General features: G+C 32.3%; 4 protein-coding genes across 4 annotated transcripts; 2 read left to right on the forward strand and 2 right to left on the reverse strand.

The window, feature by feature from the left end:
* Window positions 1–2,042: 2,042 nt before the first annotated feature.
* Window positions 2,043–2,784, reverse strand: LOC106769255 (18.5 kDa class I heat shock protein-like). Its single transcript, XM_014654791.2, has one exon. The coding sequence runs from the start codon at window positions 2,678–2,680 to the stop codon at window positions 2,234–2,236; it is 447 nt and encodes a 148-aa protein (XP_014510277.1). The 5' UTR covers window positions 2,681–2,784; the 3' UTR covers window positions 2,043–2,233.
* A 4,392-nt stretch (window positions 2,785–7,176) lies between these two features.
* LOC106767583 (18.5 kDa class I heat shock protein-like) lies at window positions 7,177–7,854 on the reverse strand. Its single transcript, XM_014652506.2, has one exon. The coding sequence runs from the start codon at window positions 7,763–7,765 to the stop codon at window positions 7,307–7,309; it is 459 nt and encodes a 152-aa protein (XP_014507992.1). The 5' UTR covers window positions 7,766–7,854; the 3' UTR covers window positions 7,177–7,306.
* Window positions 7,855–17,182: 9,328 nt separating this feature from the next.
* On the forward strand, window positions 17,183–17,895 carry LOC106767450 (18.2 kDa class I heat shock protein). Its single transcript, XM_014652351.2, has one exon. It carries the CDS (start codon window positions 17,253–17,255, stop codon window positions 17,709–17,711), a length of 459 nt encoding a protein of 152 aa, XP_014507837.1. The 5' UTR covers window positions 17,183–17,252; the 3' UTR covers window positions 17,712–17,895.
* Window positions 17,896–19,198: 1,303 nt separating this feature from the next.
* On the forward strand, window positions 19,199–21,887 carry LOC111241992 (katanin p80 WD40 repeat-containing subunit B1 homolog). Its single transcript, XM_022782865.1, has 5 exons — window positions 19,199–19,327; window positions 19,483–19,647; window positions 20,190–20,320; window positions 21,135–21,252; window positions 21,478–21,887. Exons 2-5 carry the CDS (start codon window positions 19,623–19,625, stop codon window positions 21,510–21,512), a joined length of 309 nt encoding a protein of 102 aa, XP_022638586.1. The 5' UTR covers window positions 19,199–19,327; window positions 19,483–19,622; the 3' UTR covers window positions 21,513–21,887.
* Window positions 21,888–22,585: the final 698 nt, after the last annotated feature.

The raw sequence follows: 22,585 nt of genomic DNA on the forward strand, positions 1-22,585 counted from the left end.
ACAAAGTGAAGGAATCCTGGCAGCGACGGTGGTGGAGGCATCCTTTGGAGAGAACAACTGTGGTGGCGGCAATCCTTGGAGAGACAAAGAGAAGGAACGAAATGGAAGACAAAGGTAGTTTGTGGGCACCTTGACTATGCCAGACCTGCAACGACAGAGAGCAGAAACGGTGGCACCAAGAACAACCGGTGGCGGCAACGTCGACGATAGGTGGAGACAACAGCGGTGCTAGACGGCGGGGCTGGAGAGAGTGAAAGTGAGAAGGGAGGAGGCTCAGCTACTGTGAAAGGGAACAATAAATGAAACCTGTGAAAGTGAGAAGGGAGAGCCTCTGTTGCGAGAGGGAAAATGGGAACAATAAATGAAACTTATTGTGTTTTGGCTAGTAAATAAAGGAGATTACCTCGATTATAAAAAAACCGAGGCAGTAACATTACAAATTCGGTTAAGCACACACCCGATGCCTATTACCTTTACGAAATGGCAAATTTGAAATTCTACGTCATACTATAGGACTCGATTCGTGGAAAACCGAGGTAGTGGCTGAAAAGGTGCAGGATTGTCAGACATTGTGCAGGGTGTTACGCTTCGGTTATCTTTGCAACCAGTGTCATAAAGGCTTTATGCCTCGGTTTTTTTTACACCCGAAACATATAACTTCATCTTAATTTCAAAACTGCCACCGCCTTTTTAAATGCTTCGGTTGTTACAAAACTGCTGCATATGTGGCGAGTTAAAATAATGTTTTTTTACTAGTGCTATTAAAATCGATATAAATAAAGGTTCCAAGTATGATTTCAGACCATGTTGCACATTATGCACACCACATGCATCACTTATAGTGATAATCGTTCGATCATGACTTGAATGTCAAAGTGTTTTTGATAGGTACCCGCCCATCCGGTTTGGAGAAGATGGAAGAAAAACGAATAACTTGGGACAACAAAGGGACCGTTCAATCTACAACGAATTTATCCGGTCTTCAAGATCCGTTCGGTCTTAGAGACAAGGAGAAAGGTCCGCCCAATCTTTAACCTAAAACATTTTAAGCTACGTCCATCCACTTTGAGTGCCCGTTCACTCTCAGCTGTGTCCGTCCGATCTCAGAGGTCTCAGAGTTAACATGAAATGTTTTGAACAAGAGTCCCCAAACTCGACCAAAACACTGTTATTTTTTTCTGTAAAAAATGCTGGTGCATGAATATGTATATGGGACTTGCATATTACATTTATTCTTAGTTAATCATCATAATTTTATTTTAGTTTCAAAGGTACAGTGCAATTTTTTTTTCTCTTTAAAGATATGGCATGTTTTCAAGGTTAATGATGCTTCAAAAACCAACCGCCTGATCGCGGTAGTGAAACCGGATAGCAAGTCGGTGATTGAAGTCTGTAAATTGAAGAAGAAGCCGTTGCATGGGAAAGTGAATCCCAAAAAAAACTAACACGAAAGAGAGAAGAAAGTGGAGAAGGTTATAGAACAATAGCACAGGAAAAGGAAGACGAGAGAGTGTTTTATCGATTAATTCGAAAAATGGAAAAGAGAAGGGAAAATCAGGAAATGAATACTGTTGTTCGTGATTCTCAGCAGCAGAGGACGTATAAACACTATAAAGTTTGTAGGAGTTTATGATGCCTTCTTCCTTGCTTGCTATGACAACAATAATAATAAAGAATCTTGGCACTTGGTAAGATGATCATCTTTGTTGGGGTTCTTATTGGAAGTCTTTTTTTTTGTACAGATGTGGCCTTAATCCTTTTCCCTTGGAGTATCATTACTTTCTTAGATTTGATTTCTTTTTCATAATATAAGGTGACTTCAAAGTAAAAGACCAAACAAACGTTACCAAGGTAAACTATTTGAATTGAAGTTTTTCAATCAAATAAATAAAGTATATTAAATAAAGTATATTTTTGTCTACTACAGAGCGTAGTAGTGGAAAATGAGTCAAACACTAAGACATCAACATACATTATGATTGATGAAAAACTCAATTATAATAAAAGGTAAACTGCAAGAGGAGCTGAATTCTTCTGCAATCTGAAGAAAATTTATACTTGTTCAATTTCAAAAGTTATTCAAAAGTATTCTTACAAACCAAAGTTATCAAATTGAAATTTTATTCCTCAGCAACCATTACTTAGTATTTTACATCATCTCTCTGTAAGATCAATCACACCCAAAATCCATACAAAACATAACACTCATTTTGAAGGAAGTAAGTAATTGAACTTAACCAGAAATTTCAATGGCCTTAACTTCAGGCTTCTTAACATCTTCCTTGGGAACAGTAACAGTAAGAACACCATTCTCCATAGAAGCCTTCACTTCATCCATTTTGGCATTCTCAGGCAATCTGAATCTCCTCAAGAACTTTCCACTGCTACGCTCCACACGATGCCACCTATCGTTCTTATCTTCCTTCTCAATGTTTCTCTCACCGCTTATCTGAAGAACCTTATCATCTTCGATCTCAACCTTCACTTCCTCCTTCTTCAGTCCTGGAATCTCAGCCTTGAACACGTGTGCCTCTGGGGTCTCCTTCCAGTCCACACGGGTGCTCACAAATGCAGAATTTTCAGGGAAAGGAAAATCCTTGAAGGGATCCCACACATCTAGAGAGAATGGATCAAACACGTTGCTCCTTCGTCCACCCAACAAACTTGGAATTAGCGACATTCTTATGACTATAATGCTTGGCAGATGTTTGAATCTTGACACGGGTTGTAGCGTGATCGTACTCAGTTAACTCTCTTACTGTTTGATGATGTCTGAGGGACTGATGCAATAATATTTATAGGAACTGAAAGGATAACGTGGGATGTTCCAGAATATTCTGTTCTCATTCCTTCATTCTTTCCGGTTCCATATTATTCTCCAAACATCTGGTCCAGAAGGTTCAAGTCTTTTTTTATATTATTATATTATTTATTATAGACAATATTTTTATGGAAGCATTTTAATATATTATAATGGTTAAGAATTTTTAACTGAGATTTTTATTTATTAGTAATCAAATGTATAATATATTTAGTTTTATCATTTCTTTTCTTCTGTTCATTAGATTTTGTGATTGTTACTTTGTTTAATTTTGTTTATATATTAATTAAATGATATATGGTACTAATACTAATATATAATATTATAATATTATTATTATCACATGATATGATCTGATTTAATATTTAGATGATTTTTTAAATTAAGAATAAAAATTTAAAAAAGTTAAAATGAATTGAAAAAGTCACCATTTATACATGACACGTGTCTTGTTTACATGCTATTAATTGTTTAAATAACGTTATCAAACAGGATTAAATTGAAAGATTAAAATTCATTAAAGAAAATATTAAAACTATATTTAACAAACTTAAAAGAAAAGTAGATATTAAATTAGTATTTAAATTTTAAAACAATTATTTTTTTAAGCTAAAATAATAATGTTAGCCCCACTGTTATCACAAGTGAAAATGATAAATAGAAGAATTTGAGAATGCACAATCACCGGTTATTAATTAATACATTAGTTTACATGAAGGAATATGAAGACGCGTGTGGAGCCCTATCAAAGTGATAATTAACTACAGTCACATTAATATATTAAAATATTAATATTTTTATTTTGTAAATGTAGTAAATGTATAATCTTATTCATCAAATAATTTAATATTTATAATTATTTAAAACTTATATAAATATAGTGAAATATATATGAGATTAATTCATTTTATATTGAATATATGTGTACAGTTTTCTATTTATAATAGAAGAAATATAGATTAAGTTCAAAATACAAATAAGAGATAATAATAAATTAATTAAAAGTAAAAGATAAATATAAAATAAAAATAATATCTCTAAGACTCTTTTCAAATTAGTCTATACAAATTGTATGTAAAAAACTTGTTATTAATATAATTCCTAAAGACTTAACGAAAACATCTGTTTTTACACTCAAATAATATCAATGGCTAATGATTTGTAAAATGACAGAGAAGAGAAGAGAAGACGAAATATCAACTTAGAAGGCTCCTTCTGAACAACAAATCATGAAAGTTACTCCATACACACATGGTCCTCTATTTATAATAGAAAAAATATAGACTAAGCCCAAAATACAAATAAGAAATAATAACAAACTAACTAAAAATAAAAAATAAATATAAAATAAAGATAATTTAGGTGAAAAGACAACATTTTAATGAAATAATTGGTGTCTTAGGTACTTTCAATGACTTATGTTGAAGACTTTGTCTTTTGGAACCTTAGTTATTATTTTTGGTTTTTCTTTTTACAACAACAATTTTAATAAATATGTTTTTTAATTCTAAAATATTTGTTGAAGTGTAAAAAATAAGGTTTTATAGTATGAAATTTAGGTCACTTCAATCTATGGTGATCGTTATTCTATTTATTTTCTTCATGTTTTACTTAGACTTTCTTACTATATTCAAACTCACACGTCTCTACTATAATTTTATGTTTTAAAATTTATTAAAAACAAACTAAAATCTAAAATATAATCCATTCAAACTGACGACTCAATTGGTTTTAGAAATTTCTTCATGCTACAAAGATTTATTATTGTTTATTTTGCCCACATACGCATTAGCAGAATGGAACCGTTGAACTCAAGCATCGCCATGTCACTAAAATTGTCCTTAGCCTCTTGACTCATGCACATTTTCCTTTCAAATAGTGGGGTCATGCGTCTCTTAATGTCACTACCTGATTCTTCTTTCTTCAAACTTTTTGGATGTAGTTGCTACCCTTTTCTTATACCTTATAACTCACACAAACTAAATTTTCGTTCTCATATTTATCTATTTTTAAGTTGTACAACAAATCAAAAAGGATGTGTTTGTTTGCACCTAATGGGAAAATATGTCTCTAGAAATGTTATTTTTAATGAGAATGATTTCCTATATAAACATGCTTCTAATCTTTTGAATAACAACATATCATCTCTATTATAGAATCTATCTCCTCACCTATAGAACCATTATCCATTATGACTCTTCATTCCATTCCTCACACTGACTTGGGCATTGATACTCAACATGTCTCTACATCTCATTCTTCCTCATCCCATGATGTTCCTCCTACAGTTATACCCTTTCTTCAACTTCATGCAATACCCCTTTAAATCACTCTACATCTGATACTTCCTCTAATGTATGTACCATTACTCTATTTTTTTAAGATTATGGTCATGATCTGCCTATCATTAATCATCATCCCATGCAATCTTTCGGGATTTTTTACATTTTTGGGCAAAATAATTTTGAAAATTATCGTAACAGGCATTTTTTTTTAAATTACATATATAGGCAAGTTGTTCAGTTCCCTCACGACTTTGACTTCAAATGAAGAATTTAATTATGTAGGGGATACACGACTTCTGTCCTGACATAATGAAAAAGGTGAAGTCGTGCACCTCTACACTTTTTCAGTGTTAGTAATCGATCATGAGAAGTTGTAATTGATTACACAATGTTAAAGTCGTGCAAGGGGTCCATGACTTCACTAGTAATCGGTTACACCATTACACTAGTCGATTACCAGTATTGGAATTTGAATAAAAATATTTGGTAATCAATTATAGTGTTGTTGTAATCAATTATTAGAAGAAAAAATGGTTAAAACAAAGTTAATGATTGAAAATCGATTACTTCGGTAGAGGAAGTATTTTGTCGAGGGGAAGATAGTTGGCGGTCATAAGAGATTGCCTAAGCATCATCTCGTTTGTGAACCTAGTGTCCATTAGCGTTTTTAGCAAAGACAAAAGAACTGATAACTTCAATACCAATTCAGAATGACCTTTTCACTGGAACAAATGGTTCATCATACAAAATAACCTTGAAATACTCCATAAAAATGGTAATCAATTATGGATATGGTAAAGGAACATTCTCTTTTAAGGCCTTTTTCATCCTATGTTAGATGAGATTAGCCTAGTTAATCTTCCTTGATAAGATTAACCCTTTTTTTCCTCTAAAAATCGATTACAACAACACTGTAATTGATTACCAAACACTTTTATTTAAATTTCAACACTGGTAATCGATTACTAATGAAGTAATGAACCCCTTACACGACTTTAACACCGTGTAATCGATTACAGTTACTCGTAATCGATTACCATGCCCTAAGGATGAATGCACGAGTGTATCTTTTTCATTGTGCCAATGCAAAAGTCGTATACTCTCTATACGATTTCTTCATTTGAAATTGTGTAGGAATTACACGACTTGCCTATATACGTAATTAAAAAAAAAATGCCTATTATGGTAATTTTCAAAATCTTTTTGTCCAAAAATATGAAAACCCTAGACTTCGTAATTGATTTTCCACTAATGTGAAAGATGCTCTCGTTGAGTTAGAATTGAAGCACACTATACAACAAGATTTCAATGCTCTTATTCAAAATAACACTTGGAGTCTTGTTTATCCTCTCGTTGGAGCTCGTATCATCGATTGCAAATGGGTGTTTGAAAAAGACTTTAACAAAGATGGAACTCTTCAAAGAAGCATGTCTCGTTGCTCATGATTACAGTAGAGTTGAAGGATTAAAAATGAGCTAAAAGGGATGCAAATGGACGATGAGTGGTGTGAAGACATCGATAAGCTTGAAGTAAGATATATCTTTGAGAAAAGATTTACAACATTTAAAAAAAGTAAGCTTAATCTTCAAGAAGATGAGTTCACAAAAAGAAATGGTATATTGACAATAGATTTTTGTTAATAAAAATGGAAGAGAAAGAAATTAAGGATGCAATAAGTCAATGTTGGAAAACTAAAAGTCCTCAACCAAATAAATTCAAATTTTACTTCATTAAAAGTAATAAACATACTATAAAGAATGAATTATGTCGAGCTATTTAGTGGTTCAGTAGCTCAGTAAAAATACCAAAAGTTTGTAATGCTTCATTCATAGTTCCTATACCAAAAAAATAAAATCCATTATGCTTGGAGGATTATATATCATATCTAGATTTTTGTAAAACTTTTATCATATTGCAACTTTTGCAATTTTTTTAACAGATAGATAATGATTGCTGGAAATTATGAGAAGAAAAATCAATTATAATAAAAAGGTAAAATAAAACAGGAGCTGAATTCTTGTGCAATGTCAAGAAATTTATACTTGTTCAATTTCAAAAGTTATTCCAAAATATTCATACAAACAAATTTTATTCCTTAACAACCATTACTTAGTATTTTACATCATCTTCTGTAACATCAATTACATCCAAAATCCATACAAAACATAACACTCATTTTGAAGGAAGTAAGTAATTGAACTTAACCAGAAATTTCAATGGCCTTGACTTCAGACTTCTTAACGTCTTCTTTCGGAACAGTAACAGTAAGAACACCATTCTCCATAGAAGCCTTCACTTCATTCATTTTGGCATTCTCAGGCAATCTGAATCTCCTCAAGAACTTTCCACTGCTACGCTCCACACGATGCCACCTATCGTTCTTATCTTCCTTCTCAACGTTTCTCTCTCCGCTTATCTGAAGAACCTTATCGTCTTCGATCTCAACCTTCACTTCCTCCTTCTTCAGTCCTGGAATCTCAGCCTTGAACACGTGTGCCTCTGGCGTCTCCTTCCAGTCCACACGTGTGCTCACAAATGCAGAATTTTCTCGACCAGATTCAGGGAAAGGAAAATCCTTGAAGGGATCCCACACATCCAGAGAGAACGGATCAAAGACGTTGCTCCTTCGTCCACTCAACAAACTTGGAATTAGCGACATTCTTATGATTATAATGCTTGGCAGATGTTCGAATCTTCACACGGGTTGTAGCGTGATCGTACTCAGGTAACTCTCTTTTCGTTGGATGATTTCTGGGGAACTGATGCAATAATATTTATAGGAAGTGAAAGCATAATGTAGAATATTCCAGAATAGTCTGTTCTCGTTTCTTTCACTCTTTCGGGTTCGATATCATTCCAAAAACGAAAATGTTTATTTGATGCCCATTTTTGACACAGTTTTAACACCTATCCATATGGCGTTTTTCTATTGGATTTTTTGAGTTAAAGAAGAAACTCTTTTAAAAAACGTTAAGGAGGGTAATTTAGGAATTCTGGTTTTATTAAATTTTAATTTGGCGGTTTCATTTTGGAAATCTTTCACTTTCGTTTTGAACTTTCGTCTCTCCCATTCTGCCTTTTCTCTCCATTCGCTTTATCTGTCCAAAACCTTGGTCTCTCCATTCGTCTCTCCCATTCGGCCTCCTCTCTCCATTCGCTTCTTTCACAATCACTCTGTCTCTGTACGGTAAGCTCTCTTTCGCGTTTCGTGTTTTAGGCGTTGTGGCTCTGTTTTGGGCTTTGGCTCTGTTTTGCATTGTATGGCTTCTCGAAGCGTACTTAAATTTTGTTTTATTTTTTATATTTTTGTGTTTTGTGAACTCTAACCCATCATTGATATATTGTGCAGTTACAATGACGTCCGGAAACCCAAAGGTAAGTTAAAGTTTTGGTATTATATATAGTTGTTTTTATTTTTTTGGTAAGTAATAATTTTTTTTAATGTTTTGTAGTGGCGAGTTCGAATCTCTGTGGATTCATCAGTCATTGTTTTAATGAATGGCTTATTGAGACCTGTGCATGTAGAACGAATTGCGATGACACCATTTCGTTGGTGTTTGGAGTTACGTAAGGCTTTGGAGATTAACTGTGAATTATTGAAGGTTATGGTATGTCGGTAGGCTGGACATGATGTTAGCTTTAGTGTCAGTCATCAATTGGTTCCATTTACTATTTTGGATGTTTTCATGAGCACTGGTTTAGACATAGGTGGTTTGAAAATCCCATTTGATGAATGTATAGTTGGTTTGGTTGGAGAAATGTTTAATAAAAAAAGCACAACTTTGAAGGATTTGGTTAACATGTTTAATGTCATTTGAAGGGCTTTATCGGACAATGTAAGGCTGCCTTATCCTCATTTGGTAACTATATTCTTGGAACACTTTCATGTGCCTTTTAATTTTGATCCTATTATAGAAATAATGGACAAACAAAAGGTGGGATATGACAAAATAGCCTCCTTTTGTTATGTGCAAAATGTAGACGGAGTATGGGTTCCCAAAGACAACACACCCAACCAACAGAGTCAACGCAGAGAAGTTCAGCATAATGATCCACCAAGTTCTTCTACAACACTAGATGATGCCATACAACGCATTGACCAACTTCAGACCTACGTTGGTACAAGATTGGACGACCTAGAATCACGAGTTGGTAACATTGAGAACCGACAGCAGCAGTCTCCCACCACATTTTATCATTTCACCTCCTAGTTATAAATTGGTGTTGACATGTATTTGCTTTCATTTGGAACTTGTTTGCATTACTGGAATATTGTACTCTTTTTATTACTTCAATTGCGTATCGGAATTTCATCGTTTTGTGTTTAATATTGGTTGAATGTTTCCTGTATTATATTTTAGAAAATGTTAAGTAGTCATATAATGGCGTATTTAATTGACATTTATACAGTTCAAAATCACTTATATACAACCAATTACATATAAAGAAACTGAATAACGGTAAAAAATCACTGATATGCAACTGTAGTCCCCCATGTTATCACTAGTGGCTCCCTCAGTTCAACAGGATGTCCAAATTATTGTTCAGACTCGCGTAATCGTTTACAGCATGCTTGTAAACGATTACAAGGCACATTTTGACAGCAGACACACCAGAACTTCACTTCACTCAAGATTCTCATCATGGGTAGTCCCCTCTCCATCATGTGGGACCCAGAACAATACATTCATGCCTCTCCTCACTGAAGAACATCAAATTAAACATAAAAATACTGTACTTGGGTCAAAAATCACTGATATGCAACTGTGGTCCTCCACGTTATCACTGGTGGCTCCCTTAGTTCAACCGGATGTCCAAATTCTTGTTCAGACTCGCGTAATCGTTTACAACCTACTTGTAAACGACTACATGGCACATTTTGACAGCAGACACACCAGAACTTCACTTCACTCAACATTCTCATCATGGGTGGTCCGCCCTTACATCATGGGGGACCAAGAACATTAGGTTCATGCCTCTCCTCACAGAAGAACCTCAAATTAAACTTAAAAATACTGTACTTGGGTAAAAAATCACTGATATGCAACTGTGGTCCTCCACGTTATCACTAGTGGCTCCCTCAATTCAACAGGATGTCCAAATTCTTGTTCAGACTCGCATAATCGTTTACAGCCTGCCTTGTAAACGATTACTAGGCACATTTTAGTAGTAGACATCCCAGAACTTCACTTCACTCAAGATTCTCATCATGGGTGGTCCCCCCTACATCATGGGGGACCCAAAACATTAGATTCATGCCTCTCCTCACTGAAGAACATCAAATTAAAATTAAAAATATTGTACTTGGGTCAAAAAACACTGATATGCAACTATGGTCCCCCACGATAGCACTGGTGGCTCCCTCAGTTCAATAGGATGTCCAAATTCTTGTTTAGAATCGCGTAATCGTTTACAGCCTACTTGTAAACGATTACAAGGCACATTTTGACAGCAGACATCCCAGAACTTCACTTCACTCAAGATTCTCATCATGGGTGGTCCCCCCTACATCATGGGGGACCCAGAACATTAGATTCATGCCTCTCCTCACTGAAGAACATCAAATTAAAATTAAAAATATTGTACTTGGGTCAAAAATCACTGATATGCAACTGTGGTCCTCCATGTTATCATTGGTGGCTCCCTCAGTTTAATAAGATGTCCAAATTCTTGTTCAGACTCGCGTAATTGTTTACAGCCTGCTTGTAAACGATTACATGGCACATTTTGACAGCAGACATACCAGAACTTTAGTTGTGGTCCCCTATGTCCTATCTCTTGGCTCTTTCAGTTAAATAGGTTGTCCATAATCTAAGTTAGACTCCAGTAATCATTTACAAGGCCATAGTAAACAATTACATTACACTATTTACCACCATTATCTTCACCAATTCAGCTATATTCATCAAATCATAACCATTACTTCATTTTTCTTCACAAACATTATCACTTGCAAATAAAAATATAAAGCACTTCAATATCAGACACAATAAATTTGCTATTATGAATTACATAAATGGATTGAACCAAACATGGATGTTCTATATATTGAACGAAATAGGTTTAATTACAACGTCTTGTTCTTGTCCTAAGAGTGAAGTCTAATACAATAATTATTCATTTTTCTTTCTAACTACTACATTTGTGGTGTATGGTGTCCTAAGTAATTAGCTCTTATAACGCCTTCTTGATCAAATCCTAACATACGTCTTCAACTGTGATTGGTTTTTGGACATTCCATCCGGTGCATTTGGCGACATTGCACCTTCTTCAGTGTTGCACATTCCACCCGCTTCCTCGTTCGACATTCCACCAGGGTAAACAAATGCACTGTTACTGTTAGTGAATGCTTGTGGACGTCCAGCACTTTGTACACCATAATCTGTAGTTGTCCTTTTAGGTGTTCTTCTGGCCTTCTCTTCCACCAACTCTGCCTCTACGACATTCACCTTCCTTTAAAGCTCTTCAATTAAAGATTTATGATCCTCTATAGTACACATCAAACTCTCTCTACGTTTTTTTTAAGCAATTTCTTTGTTGATCGTTGCTCATCATTGCTTCTTGGTGGTGGTTGTTTTTCTTTCACATCATTCTCATCCTTCATTACAACACCAATATCATCTACAACATGAACCTGAAATTTAACAACATATTATATGATATATAAGTACTGTGAATATAACATAACATTCACAACTACAAAAAAACCAAACACATACCACACCCATCTCGAACACGCGTTTGACGATGTTGTCTCCAACATTTCTATTCATCCAGTGCAAGATCCTTGGAATTTTCTCTATTGCACCTTCGAGAGCCAAGAAATGCTCACAAAACCAAACCTATAAAACATGTCATTGTTAAAAATTACTCATAATGAAATAACAAATATTCTAAAATTTAGTTGTGAAATGAGTAAAAAAGAACTACCTACAACATATACACACAACCATCGACATAAACATTGGTTGTAGCTTTGCCTTTCTTCACAGAATCTAAAGCTTTGCTCAAATTTTCTAACAAATAACGATACACTAAACTACCCCAACAGTACTTACTCAGACCACTTAAGTCATCAACAATTTTAAACAGTACAGGAAACACTCGTCCACTACAATTTGGAAATAAAATCTCACATATCCCCACCAAGATGTACAAGCTACAGAAATGCTCACAAGGAATGGTTTTTTTATGTTTTTTCAACAAGAATTTGTAAATGAAATTCAAATCTTTAATTTCCTTACCTCAGTATCTCACACATTTACTACTACCCATTGTAGAATCCTTTAAGTTTATACTTTTACCATCTAAACTCAACCCTAATTTTGAACAAAAATCTTTTTCATTCGTATTGAAAACTTTGTCTGCAATAATAAAAGCATTGCTCGAATCCACTCATTTCTTCGTTAACTCCCGCAAAATTTTAGTATTCAATATCACTTTACCACTCAACTCTAAAAACCAAGCAAATGGAGTCTTCGAAATGAGTGACTGTTGCTCCTCTGTCAACAGTTCGTTCAGAGTGCAAACATACATAGTTGAAAATGAATGATGAACGGTCAACTACCCAAAGAAAATAACTCAAATGAAAACACCAAATCAAATAACCAAACAACCAAAAGTGATCGAAGAAACGACAAGAACCCCAATACCCAAACGTATAACCCAATACCCAAACGTATAGCCCAATACCCAAACCTACAACAAAATGGTCTGAGAAGGCATTTACCTTGCTTAAACGAAGGTCCAGTCCGAAACTTTCCATTTCGGCAAAACTACGACAACGGGAGAACGAATGTCAGAGAGAAGGTAATGGACAGGACGAAAACGCCGGGAGAACGAATGTCAGAGAGAAGGCAAGGGAGAGGACGAACGAAGAAGACGAAATGTGAGAGAGAACGAAATCTAAGACTGAAAAGGTAATGAAACAGGGCAAGAGTAGAATTGTTTGCATAATTTTTTGAAACCCTTTTCATTTTGTCGGCCAAAATTTAAAAAAAATAAAAATAAAACCAACCAATTGGACGTTGACACCTGTCAGTATCAAATGTGTGTCAAAAAATAAGTATAAAATTACGGAACCCTTCTAAAAACTTCTGATTTGTTACGCACTTCTAGAAAGTTCCCTGTATATTTCATATTGTTATGTTATTTTTTGTTTATATTATTTTTATCTACCCATTACAATGTATTATAACAAAAAAAATTGAGAACTTTACTGTAATAATATTTTGAGAAAAGTTTTAAGAAAAAAAAAATTAACAACATAATTTCATGAAAAAATGATAGTAAATTCTCTTAAGAAAAAAATCAATTAGAAACCAACAGGTTTGTTTTATTATAATTTAAATTTTACTGCCCATTTTTCTATTAATTTTAAATCCATAATAATTTTTTTTTAAAAAAACAAAAGTTACCTTTTTTCTCGTGAAAGTAAATTTATAAGCATTTTATGCTAATAATATTTAACAGTATCATTTACAAATGATAAATACTAGTATAATCTTATAAGGTTTTTCATATTATTAATCACTTATTCATCAATTGTGAGAATTTTTTAATTTTTAAATTTTCAATTCTATTTTAAATATTTGGTCGTAATTCTAGTTTATATACCTAATCGTTTTTTTCTCCGCGTAAATGACATTTCATGTTCTCCCTGTCTATCCTCTATCACATCTACTCATAATTATCAATGTATATTTTCTCATATTGAGCTTATGAAACTTAATATATAGTTTTAAAGTTGAAAATACAAAATTAAAGAGTAAATTTATTAGAAGGACTTGGTATGATACCACAAATATAATACAATAGAAATTTTTGAACATGACATAAATAACTTTATATGTAAATAATAAAATTCACACAAAGAAATATTTACATAACGTGATATTTGTTTTTATTAATATTTTCAAATTAATGATATAAAACTAAAATAAAGACAAACATATAAATTTATATATGAATTTACAAAAAGAAAATATACAAAGATATTTTCAAAGAGATAATTACTCTATAATGTAAAATTTACTTATGAGTTTGTTCACATGAAATATTTAAGGCTGTGTGAGATTTAATTAGTGAATATTGAAGTAACAATTTAAATGAAATTGTTATTAAATATTTCATAAGTTAATATTTTAAAAAGATTAAAAAATCATATATAAAATATAAATAGGTAAGTGGATCTAACTTAAGAAATAGTAGAGTGCACTTGTTTCTAAAAACCTTTTTTAACTTTTGTGTTTTTTTCTTATTAACGTAATGTTGAACTTAAATATAATCGTCTAATCATTAGATTTTATTTCTAATAAGTCTGGTCAGCATAGCTTGAGTGTCTAATGAGTATCATATGATTATATATTGATGATTTAATCTTATGGTATTTTTTTATTAGTGTAGAATTGACTTTTAACGTTACTTTTTAGAATTTGTTAGAGGGGTTCGTGACGTAAATTATTGACCGGTGGCAATTTCGTAAATAAATCAGGTCTATAGACGTCTGTTAGGGCAGGGATCGACATCTATAATATTATAGATGTCGGGGCCCCTAGTAACGGACGTCTATATATCTGACAGGTATGTGAAAAGTCATTTCTTTCCGCCATGTAGACGTCAGTGCCCCTCCGACCGACGTCTATAGTCTGACAGGTAAGTGAAAAGTTATTTCTTTCCGCCATTTAGACGTTTGATCCGGCCACCTGACGTCTATATTCGATTATAGACGTCAGTGCCCCTCCCGACCGACGTCTATATGTCTGGCAGGTATGACATGATTGATATCTAGAGCACTCATGAATATCGGACACGCGCATGACCTAGTAAGCACATCACAACAATAACAACAAGGATTGTGGGGGTGTATTGTGATTGATAAACCTCTAACACACTCAAGTTTCTTTGGTTCATATAACTTGTTATACCAACTACACTGTGTGTTAAGTTTCTCGATCTAGGACTGGTTCATATAGTTTGTTATACCAGCTATGCATTACATCTTATAAAACCCAGGATTTTTCTTCTTTTCTTTCTTTCAATTATTGTTTCTTATCTTTTGCAATATGTGGGAGATTGTTAAAATTTGAATATTATATTGTAAAATATAATGTTTCTAAATGTTGGTACTTTAAATTTGAATATTATATTGCAAAATATAATGATTCAGAATGTTGGTGTTTTCCACGAATTTCTTGGGAAGTTTCTTCTGGTTTGAATGCTAGCTTTGAATGTTATTTCTTTTCCTCCAAGACTAGGGATTGAGTTTGAACTCTTCCTTAAGCCATGAGATTTTACTGATATTGTGGGCACTATGACTCCTTTCTTGCTTCATAAATAGAGCCTTTCATCCATTCTGAAAATCACCATAAAAAACTCTTCTCTAATTCTCTTTTCTATTAATTTCATTCTTTCTCTTTTCTTCTTTTTTCTAAAAATGTTCTGGATTTATTTTATTCTCTTTTTAGAAATTCTTGTTAGTTCTAAGATCCTCAGAAATTCTGAGAAATTCTTATTGTATTCTAGGAGACTTGTATAATAGACAAGTCTTCAAAGACAATAATTTACACGTCTTGAAAAATTCTTTGTTCATGATCTTTATTCTTTTGTGTCAAGTTCTACAACAAGAAACATATAATTCCAATATTTGAAAGGAAAAAAATGCACGAATAAGATACTAAAGGCAATTTTAGTGATATGGTAGTAATATGGTGATGCTCAAGTTTAATGGTTTCATGTTGATGCGTATGTGGGCAAGATAAATGATGATGAATCCTTGTAGCATGAAAAAATTTCTAAAGAACCAGTCAATTTGAATGGATTTTATTTTAATTTTCAGTTGATTTTCAACAAATTTTAAAACGTAAAATTAAAGTAAAGACATGTGACTTTGAATGTAACAAGAAAGTTTATATAAAACAGAAAGGAAATAAAATAACGATCACCATGGATTGAAGTGACCCAAATTTCGTACTAAAACTTTATTGTTTACACTTGAACAAATATTTAGAACCGAAAAACATATTTATTGGAATTATTATTGTAAAAACGAAACTAAAAATAAGAAGCAAGGTTAAAAAAATGAAGTCCCCATCGCACAAATTGAAAGTACCTAAGTCGCCCAATTTTTTCATTAAAATGCTGTCTTTTCACATAAATTTTATAAGTTATAAATCATCATTGAAATATGTTAGTTTTAAATAATTATAAATATTAAATTATGAACAATGATTCTACGATATACTAAAATATATGAATAAAATGTAAAATTTTGTATTTTTTTTAAAAAAAAATAAAAAGTAGAAAAATATAATATTAAATGAAGATAAAAAAATTAGGTGTGTCAAAATAATTAGATTGAATAAAATTATATATATATATATATATATATATATATATATATATATATATATATATATATATTACATTTACAAAATAAAAATATTAATATTTTAATATATTAATGTAACTGTAGTTAATTATCACTTTGAGGGCTCCACACGCATCTTCATATTCCTTCGTGTAAACTAATGTATTAATTAATAAACGGTGATTGTGCATTCTCAAATAATAATTATTTTAAAATTTAAATACAAATTTAATATCTACTTTTCTTTTAAGTTTGTTAAATATAGTTTTAATATTTTCTTTAATGAATTTTAATCTTTCAATTTAATCCTGTTTGATAACGTTATTTAAACAATTAATAGCATGTAAACAAGACATGTGTATATAAACATAAAAAACTAAACAAAGTAACAATCACAAAATCTAACGAACAGAAGAAAAGAAATGATAAAACTAAATATATTATACATTTGATTACTAATAAATAAAAATTTAATAAAAATCTCAGTTAAAAATTCTTAAACATAATAATAAACCATTATAATATATTAAAACGGTTGGATAAAAATAATGTCTATAATAAATATAGTAATAATATAAAAAAAAAGAACCTTCTGGAGCAGAAGTTTGGAGAATGATATCGAACCAGAAAGAATGAAGGAATGAGAACAGAATATTCTGGAACATCCTACATTATCCTTTCACTTCCTATAAATATAACTGCATCAGTTCCTCAGACATCATCAAACAATAAGAGAGCTAACTGAATACGATATCTGCCAAGTATTATAATCATAAGAATGTCGCTAATTCCAAGTTTGTTGGGTGGACGAAGGAGCAACGTCTTTGATCCGTTCTCTCTGGATGTGTGGGATCCCTTCAAGGATTTTCCTTTCTCTGAATCTGGTCGAGAAAATTCTGCATTTGTGAGCACACGTGTGGACTGGAAGGAGACGCCAGAGGCACACGTGTTCAAGGCTGAGATTCCAGGACTGAAGAAGGAGGAAGTGAAGGTTGAGATCGAAGACGATAAGGTTCTTCAGATAAGCGGAGAGAGAAACGTTGAGAAGGAAGATAAGAACGATAGGTGGCATCGTGTGGAGCGTAGCAGTGGAAAGTTCTTGAGGAGATTCAGATTGCCTGAGAATGCCAAAATGAATGAAGTGAAGGCTTCTATGGAGAATGGTGTTCTTACTGTTACTGTTCCCAAGGAAGATGTTAAGAAGCCTGAAGTCAAGGCCATTGAAATTTCTGGTTAAGTTCAATTACTTACTTCCTTCAAAATGAGTGTTATGTTTTGTATGGATTTTGGGTGTGATTGATGTTACAGAGAGATGATGTAAAATACTAAGTAATGGATGATGATGTAAGAAGTTATTTTGTCGTTTTTATAATTTGTAAGACTTATGAAAAATGAAAATATATTAAAAATATATTCAGAAATATCTTGTGTTTAATTTTTTAATAAACTTATATCATAATTAAGAGAGTTTGAGTGTGTAAGTGAAAAAGAGATAGTCAAATAGATGCTTAGTCTAGTAAACAGTTGATAAAAAAAGTCAATTTACAATTGAAATATACAAATGAGAATCTTTCTTGGATTCTAAGATGTTTGGGATGTTGTAATGTATAGTTATAAAGAATCTATAGAAGATAGAAGATGTGGAGTAAATAATGCCCAATTTATTGTATTAAGAAAATCACGGATGAAATATCAATTAGCTTTATACATATTATATTAAGCTATTGATAAGCTAGCTTTAAGAAAATATTAAGAAAGCTATTAAATGTTCAAGAGAAACATAACAGATTTTTAAGAAAGTTTAGAAAGACAATAATCATATAAAGCAAATTTTCAAATTCTTGGAAATAAATTTGTTTTTGAGGATGGAAAGTAAAGAACAAGTGACCGATTATATATCTTGAATGGAGACATTAAGGAATTAACTCGAAAGAAATGAAAAGGGGTTGCTTGTCAGCTATATTGTCTGTAAAATTGAAGAATATGTAGAATGTTCCAGAATATTCTGTTCTCATTTTCTTCATTCCTTCCAGTTCATATCATTCTAAAAACTTCTGGATTTATTCGCATTTCTACAGAGTTCCTGTTTTTTGTCATTTTTTATTTATATTATTTATCAACCCATTACAATTCATTATAACAAAAGAATTTTACTGTAATAAATATTTCATTTAAAAATTCTCTGAAAATTTTAATGTAATAAATATTTTGAGAAAAAATTTAAGAAAAAAAGATTCACAACAAACAATTTTACTTTAATAAATATTTATTTTATTTTGGTCTTTCTTGTTTTTTTATTTTTTTTAAATATATTTTCTTATTACATGGAGTAAATCCCTTCAATCCTTATAAAATATGTTTAAAAGGAAATAATTTTGAACAAAATATTATATGAACTCACGAATATAAATATAAATATATATATATATATATATATATATAATATAACTATATTTTAAAAAAAATAAAAAAAAAATCAATTAGTTAACCAGTAAATATAATTTTTGTGTGAATAAAAAATACTTAATAAATAGTTTATGAAAGAATATTTTATATTTATAACTTGTTAATGCACAAATAAATTTGCAACAATATTAATGTTCCAAGGGTATAAAAGTGCATAGCAAAATTTGTATATATTTTTTACATTTATTAGGTTAGAAATTCATTTGTTAATAGTATTGATTGAAACTTTGAAACAGTACTGTTTGAAGGATCTTTATGGAATTGAAAAATAGATCTTATGTTATATCCCTTCATAAAAAGCAGAGGATCCCAAAAGAAGTGTTCAGCAGTGAGGAATATATCTGAAGATGTAAAAGAGGGTGCTTTTGGTAAATTGGCAACTGCAAGGTGACAACTGTTCTTCTTTACTCGACGTGTTCCCCACATAAGACAAGTTCACAACAACATTGAAACTATTATTAAATAACAATTAAAAAAAATTTTATTTCTGAGTGTTTAATGATTGCTGTTCTTCTTTCTTTTGTTTTGTTTGTTGAGAGTAGTTCCCAGCTAAAACTGAGCATGATAAATTTCTCAGTTTGCTTCTGAAGAAGCTCACCCAACTCCTCAATTGCTTCATTTGTGAGGAAAAGAACTTCATTTCTGCTTCACAAGCTGCCTTTGCGATTTCCAGACAACACTAATGGCAAAGACAGGATACAAACTACGTATTCTTTGTTGTTTTTATTTCTCCTTTTGATTAACATATGTGCCTCAGAACATGCTTTCTGGTTTCACCATTAAGGTTGCTGTTACCATTCAGTGACTTGGTTTCTGTTGAAATGTGGGTGAGTTGTGTTCTTGGAACATCCAAATTGTTTTAAATGGTACATTGTTGGAATAGCATGGTCAAGTGTATGTTTTATGTTTTATTAGCTCTAGGGGAGGTGATACAAATGTTGGATGCTCATCAGCCACTTGGAAGTTATGGAAAAAAGTTCATAATTTTACCTTCTTTTTTTCCTTGTTTTAGTGGCTGAAGAATTGTTAGGTTTATTTTCTGTCTTACTTTTGATGAAAGTGCTTTTCTAGAAGATAAAGGGTATTTCAAAAAGTGATTTTTGATGGTTTGGCTCCAAACACTGATTTTGTAATTTTTTGAGGTTCTTCGATTGTATTATATTTTTCAATACCAGTCTGTTATTAAGTCTATGGAGTGTAGATGTTAGGTTGTTTTGATAATGTGCTTTCCTTAGCCAATCAACTGTAGAGGAATTTGTGGCTCATTCAGGAAATGTAAACTGTTTAAGGATTGGAAGGAAGGCGAGCCGCCTTTTTATTACAGGAGGGGATGATCACAATGTCAATCTATGGATGATTGGAAAAACAACCTCTTTAATGGTCAGTTGATTGTTGCCTTTGTATTTTATCATTTAATTGCAATTTGACTAAGGTAGGAATCAGGATTGCTAAGCAGTAATGAAGATCTATTTCTTATGTGCTCTTTGTTGAAACTTGCAAGTTATGTTATTGTAATGGTAGTGTCTGAAGCATTATTGCTTTCAGTTCATTATTGTTCATCTCATCTTGTACATATTTTATGGGATTCAATGATAGTGTGGGCATGTGGGATTGGACTAACATAATGCCAAGATGCTTTTTCACCAAAACGGGGACTTTCCTTAGTGGGCAATTCAATGACCATTGTACAAGTCTGATGCTAGTTTTGTTTTTTGCCAAATGACTAGCTTGAAAGTTGCAAATGAGAAATTGAATCAAACCAAGATGAATGAAGACTGAACTGTATGATCTCAAACGTGCAGGTAGGGAAAAGTGAAAAAAAGTTCTTGAGAGTAAACTGAACTTTAAGCCTGAAAGTCTAATATCCTTGAAATAGGGAATGTTGGGTTTGATTTATCTTAGTTTTGGGCTATCCGAACAGATTTCGTGGCAGTATCTAGGCCTGCACTGTACTTGCTGCTGGTTTTTCCAATATCTATATCTTGCTTGTTTTGTAGTTCCAAAATAAAACAGAGCTTGGAACTCACTTAAATCTGAAAACTTCAAACCATACATAGATCATAGTAATCTATCATCTGCATTTTTTCTCTGATTGGATTCCCTTTGTAATATGGGTCTGAGTTTCTTATGCTAGCAGCATAACCATGCAGAGCTTTTAAACGTACCAGTCTTATCTTAATGTAAGTACATGCAGAGTTTGTGTGGTCACACTACTACAGTAGAATCTGTGACTTTGGACTCAGCAGAAGCTTTGGTTCTTTCTGGAGCATCATCGGGGGTTATAAAGCTTTGGGATTTGCAGGAAGCAAAGAGTAAGTTAATTAGTGTATTTTGAATCCCTGGACTGTATACTTTATAGTGATATTATTTATAGAGCATCAGACTTTTATTCAAGAGAAAAAGGGCAAACTTGCTGATCATAAACAGGCAATTATATGATTAAAGAATTGAGTTACACTATCTAATTTGCATGCATGGGATTATATTGGCATCTAGGAGAACTATTATCAGTCCAAGTTAGTTTTATGAATATACAGGTCTGGGATCTAACAGGTGGAAAGCTCTTGCATGACTTTAAGTTCCATGAAGGACACATTAGGTCCTTAAACTTCCATCCTCTTGAGTTTCTTCTGGCTACAGGTGTGTTGGTCCCTTAAAGCAGCTTGGAACAGTAGATAATCATGCATGTGCAAAAAAAATTATGATGTTCCCTGTTTTGTAATTATAATGTTGTTTCAAGTGCACCAAATGATAATCTACTTAGGCTAGATGGCTGTTCAAACTTAATGGAAATTTAGGCAACTAATTCTCGTATGTAGAGGGAACAATAACATATATGAGCCTCTTCAAAAACTCAATTAGGGATTATCCAGAATGCATTCTGGTCTAGCCCCCATACCAGGTTTTGGGTGGTGTAGAATTTAGTTTTGTTAACTCAAAACGCATCCTTGGGTCAAGAGTGCATTTTGAAAAGGAAAAACTTCTTTTAACAACACTTTTTTAACAACTTTTTGACAACGCATACGTAGCAGCTTGTGATTGGTTCGTTTTAATTTTTTTTAAACATAAATTTAAATAGACCAATAAAATGATGACATGTGTCCCATTGTCAAAAAAGTTGTCAAAAAGTATTGTCAAAATATTATTGTCCTTTTGAAAAAGAGTTAAAAATACTGTGGAAAATGCATTCTTGGTCAACTTCATTTTCAGTTAACTAATATGGATGTAATGAAGTATGTATATTCATACAAAACAGAAAGCAAGCACTGTTTCCATTCTAGAAATGTTACATCCATAGGTAATTTATTATTCAAACCATACTTATTCTTACCAAATTATTTTAGATGCAACGTTCCCAAACATAACAAAACATGCAAGTTCTACTACATGCAATGATGCATACAGTGTTGTTAGTAGGATATTAGTGTTCTACTACAAGTTGTTGTTAGAAGGTTCTAGAGATATTTTTCTAATCATTACTTTATGATTAGAGTTCTCTATATATAGATGCTGATGTACTGATGACCTAATTAATTTGATGTGGGATTAACTCAATTTAATTTGAGAGGGTCTTAACCTAATATGAGCTTAATGTGTCAATCAAACACAAACTCACGTTGGTTTAGGTTGACCATCATGATTCAT

Source organism: Vigna radiata, chromosome 7 (assembly GCF_000741045.1).
Source record: "Vigna radiata var. radiata cultivar VC1973A chromosome 7, Vradiata_ver6, whole genome shotgun sequence".
In the NCBI taxonomy this organism is placed as follows: domain Eukaryota; kingdom Viridiplantae; phylum Streptophyta; class Magnoliopsida; order Fabales; family Fabaceae; genus Vigna; species Vigna radiata.

Coding starts and splice junctions, on each gene's coding strand:
- LOC106767583 (XM_014652506.2), bottom strand. CDS start 7,765: ATGTCGCTAATTCCAAGTTTGTTGAGTGGACGAAGGAGCAACGTCTTT.
- LOC106767450 (XM_014652351.2), top strand. CDS start 17,253: ATGTCGCTAATTCCAAGTTTGTTGGGTGGACGAAGGAGCAACGTCTTT.
- LOC111241992 (XM_022782865.1), top strand. CDS start 19,623: ATGGCAAAGACAGGATACAAACTAC. Junction 20,321..21,134: donor GAAAAACAACCTCTTTAATG/GTCAGTTGATTG, acceptor AAGTACATGCAG/AGTTTGTGTGGTCACACTAC. Junction 21,253..21,477: donor GGATTTGCAGGAAGCAAAGA/GTAAGTTAATTA, acceptor ATGAATATACAG/GTCTGGGATCTAACAGGTGG.
- LOC106769255 (XM_014654791.2), bottom strand. CDS start 2,680: ATGTCGCTAATTCCAAGTTTGTTGGGTGGACGAAGGAGCAACGTGTTT.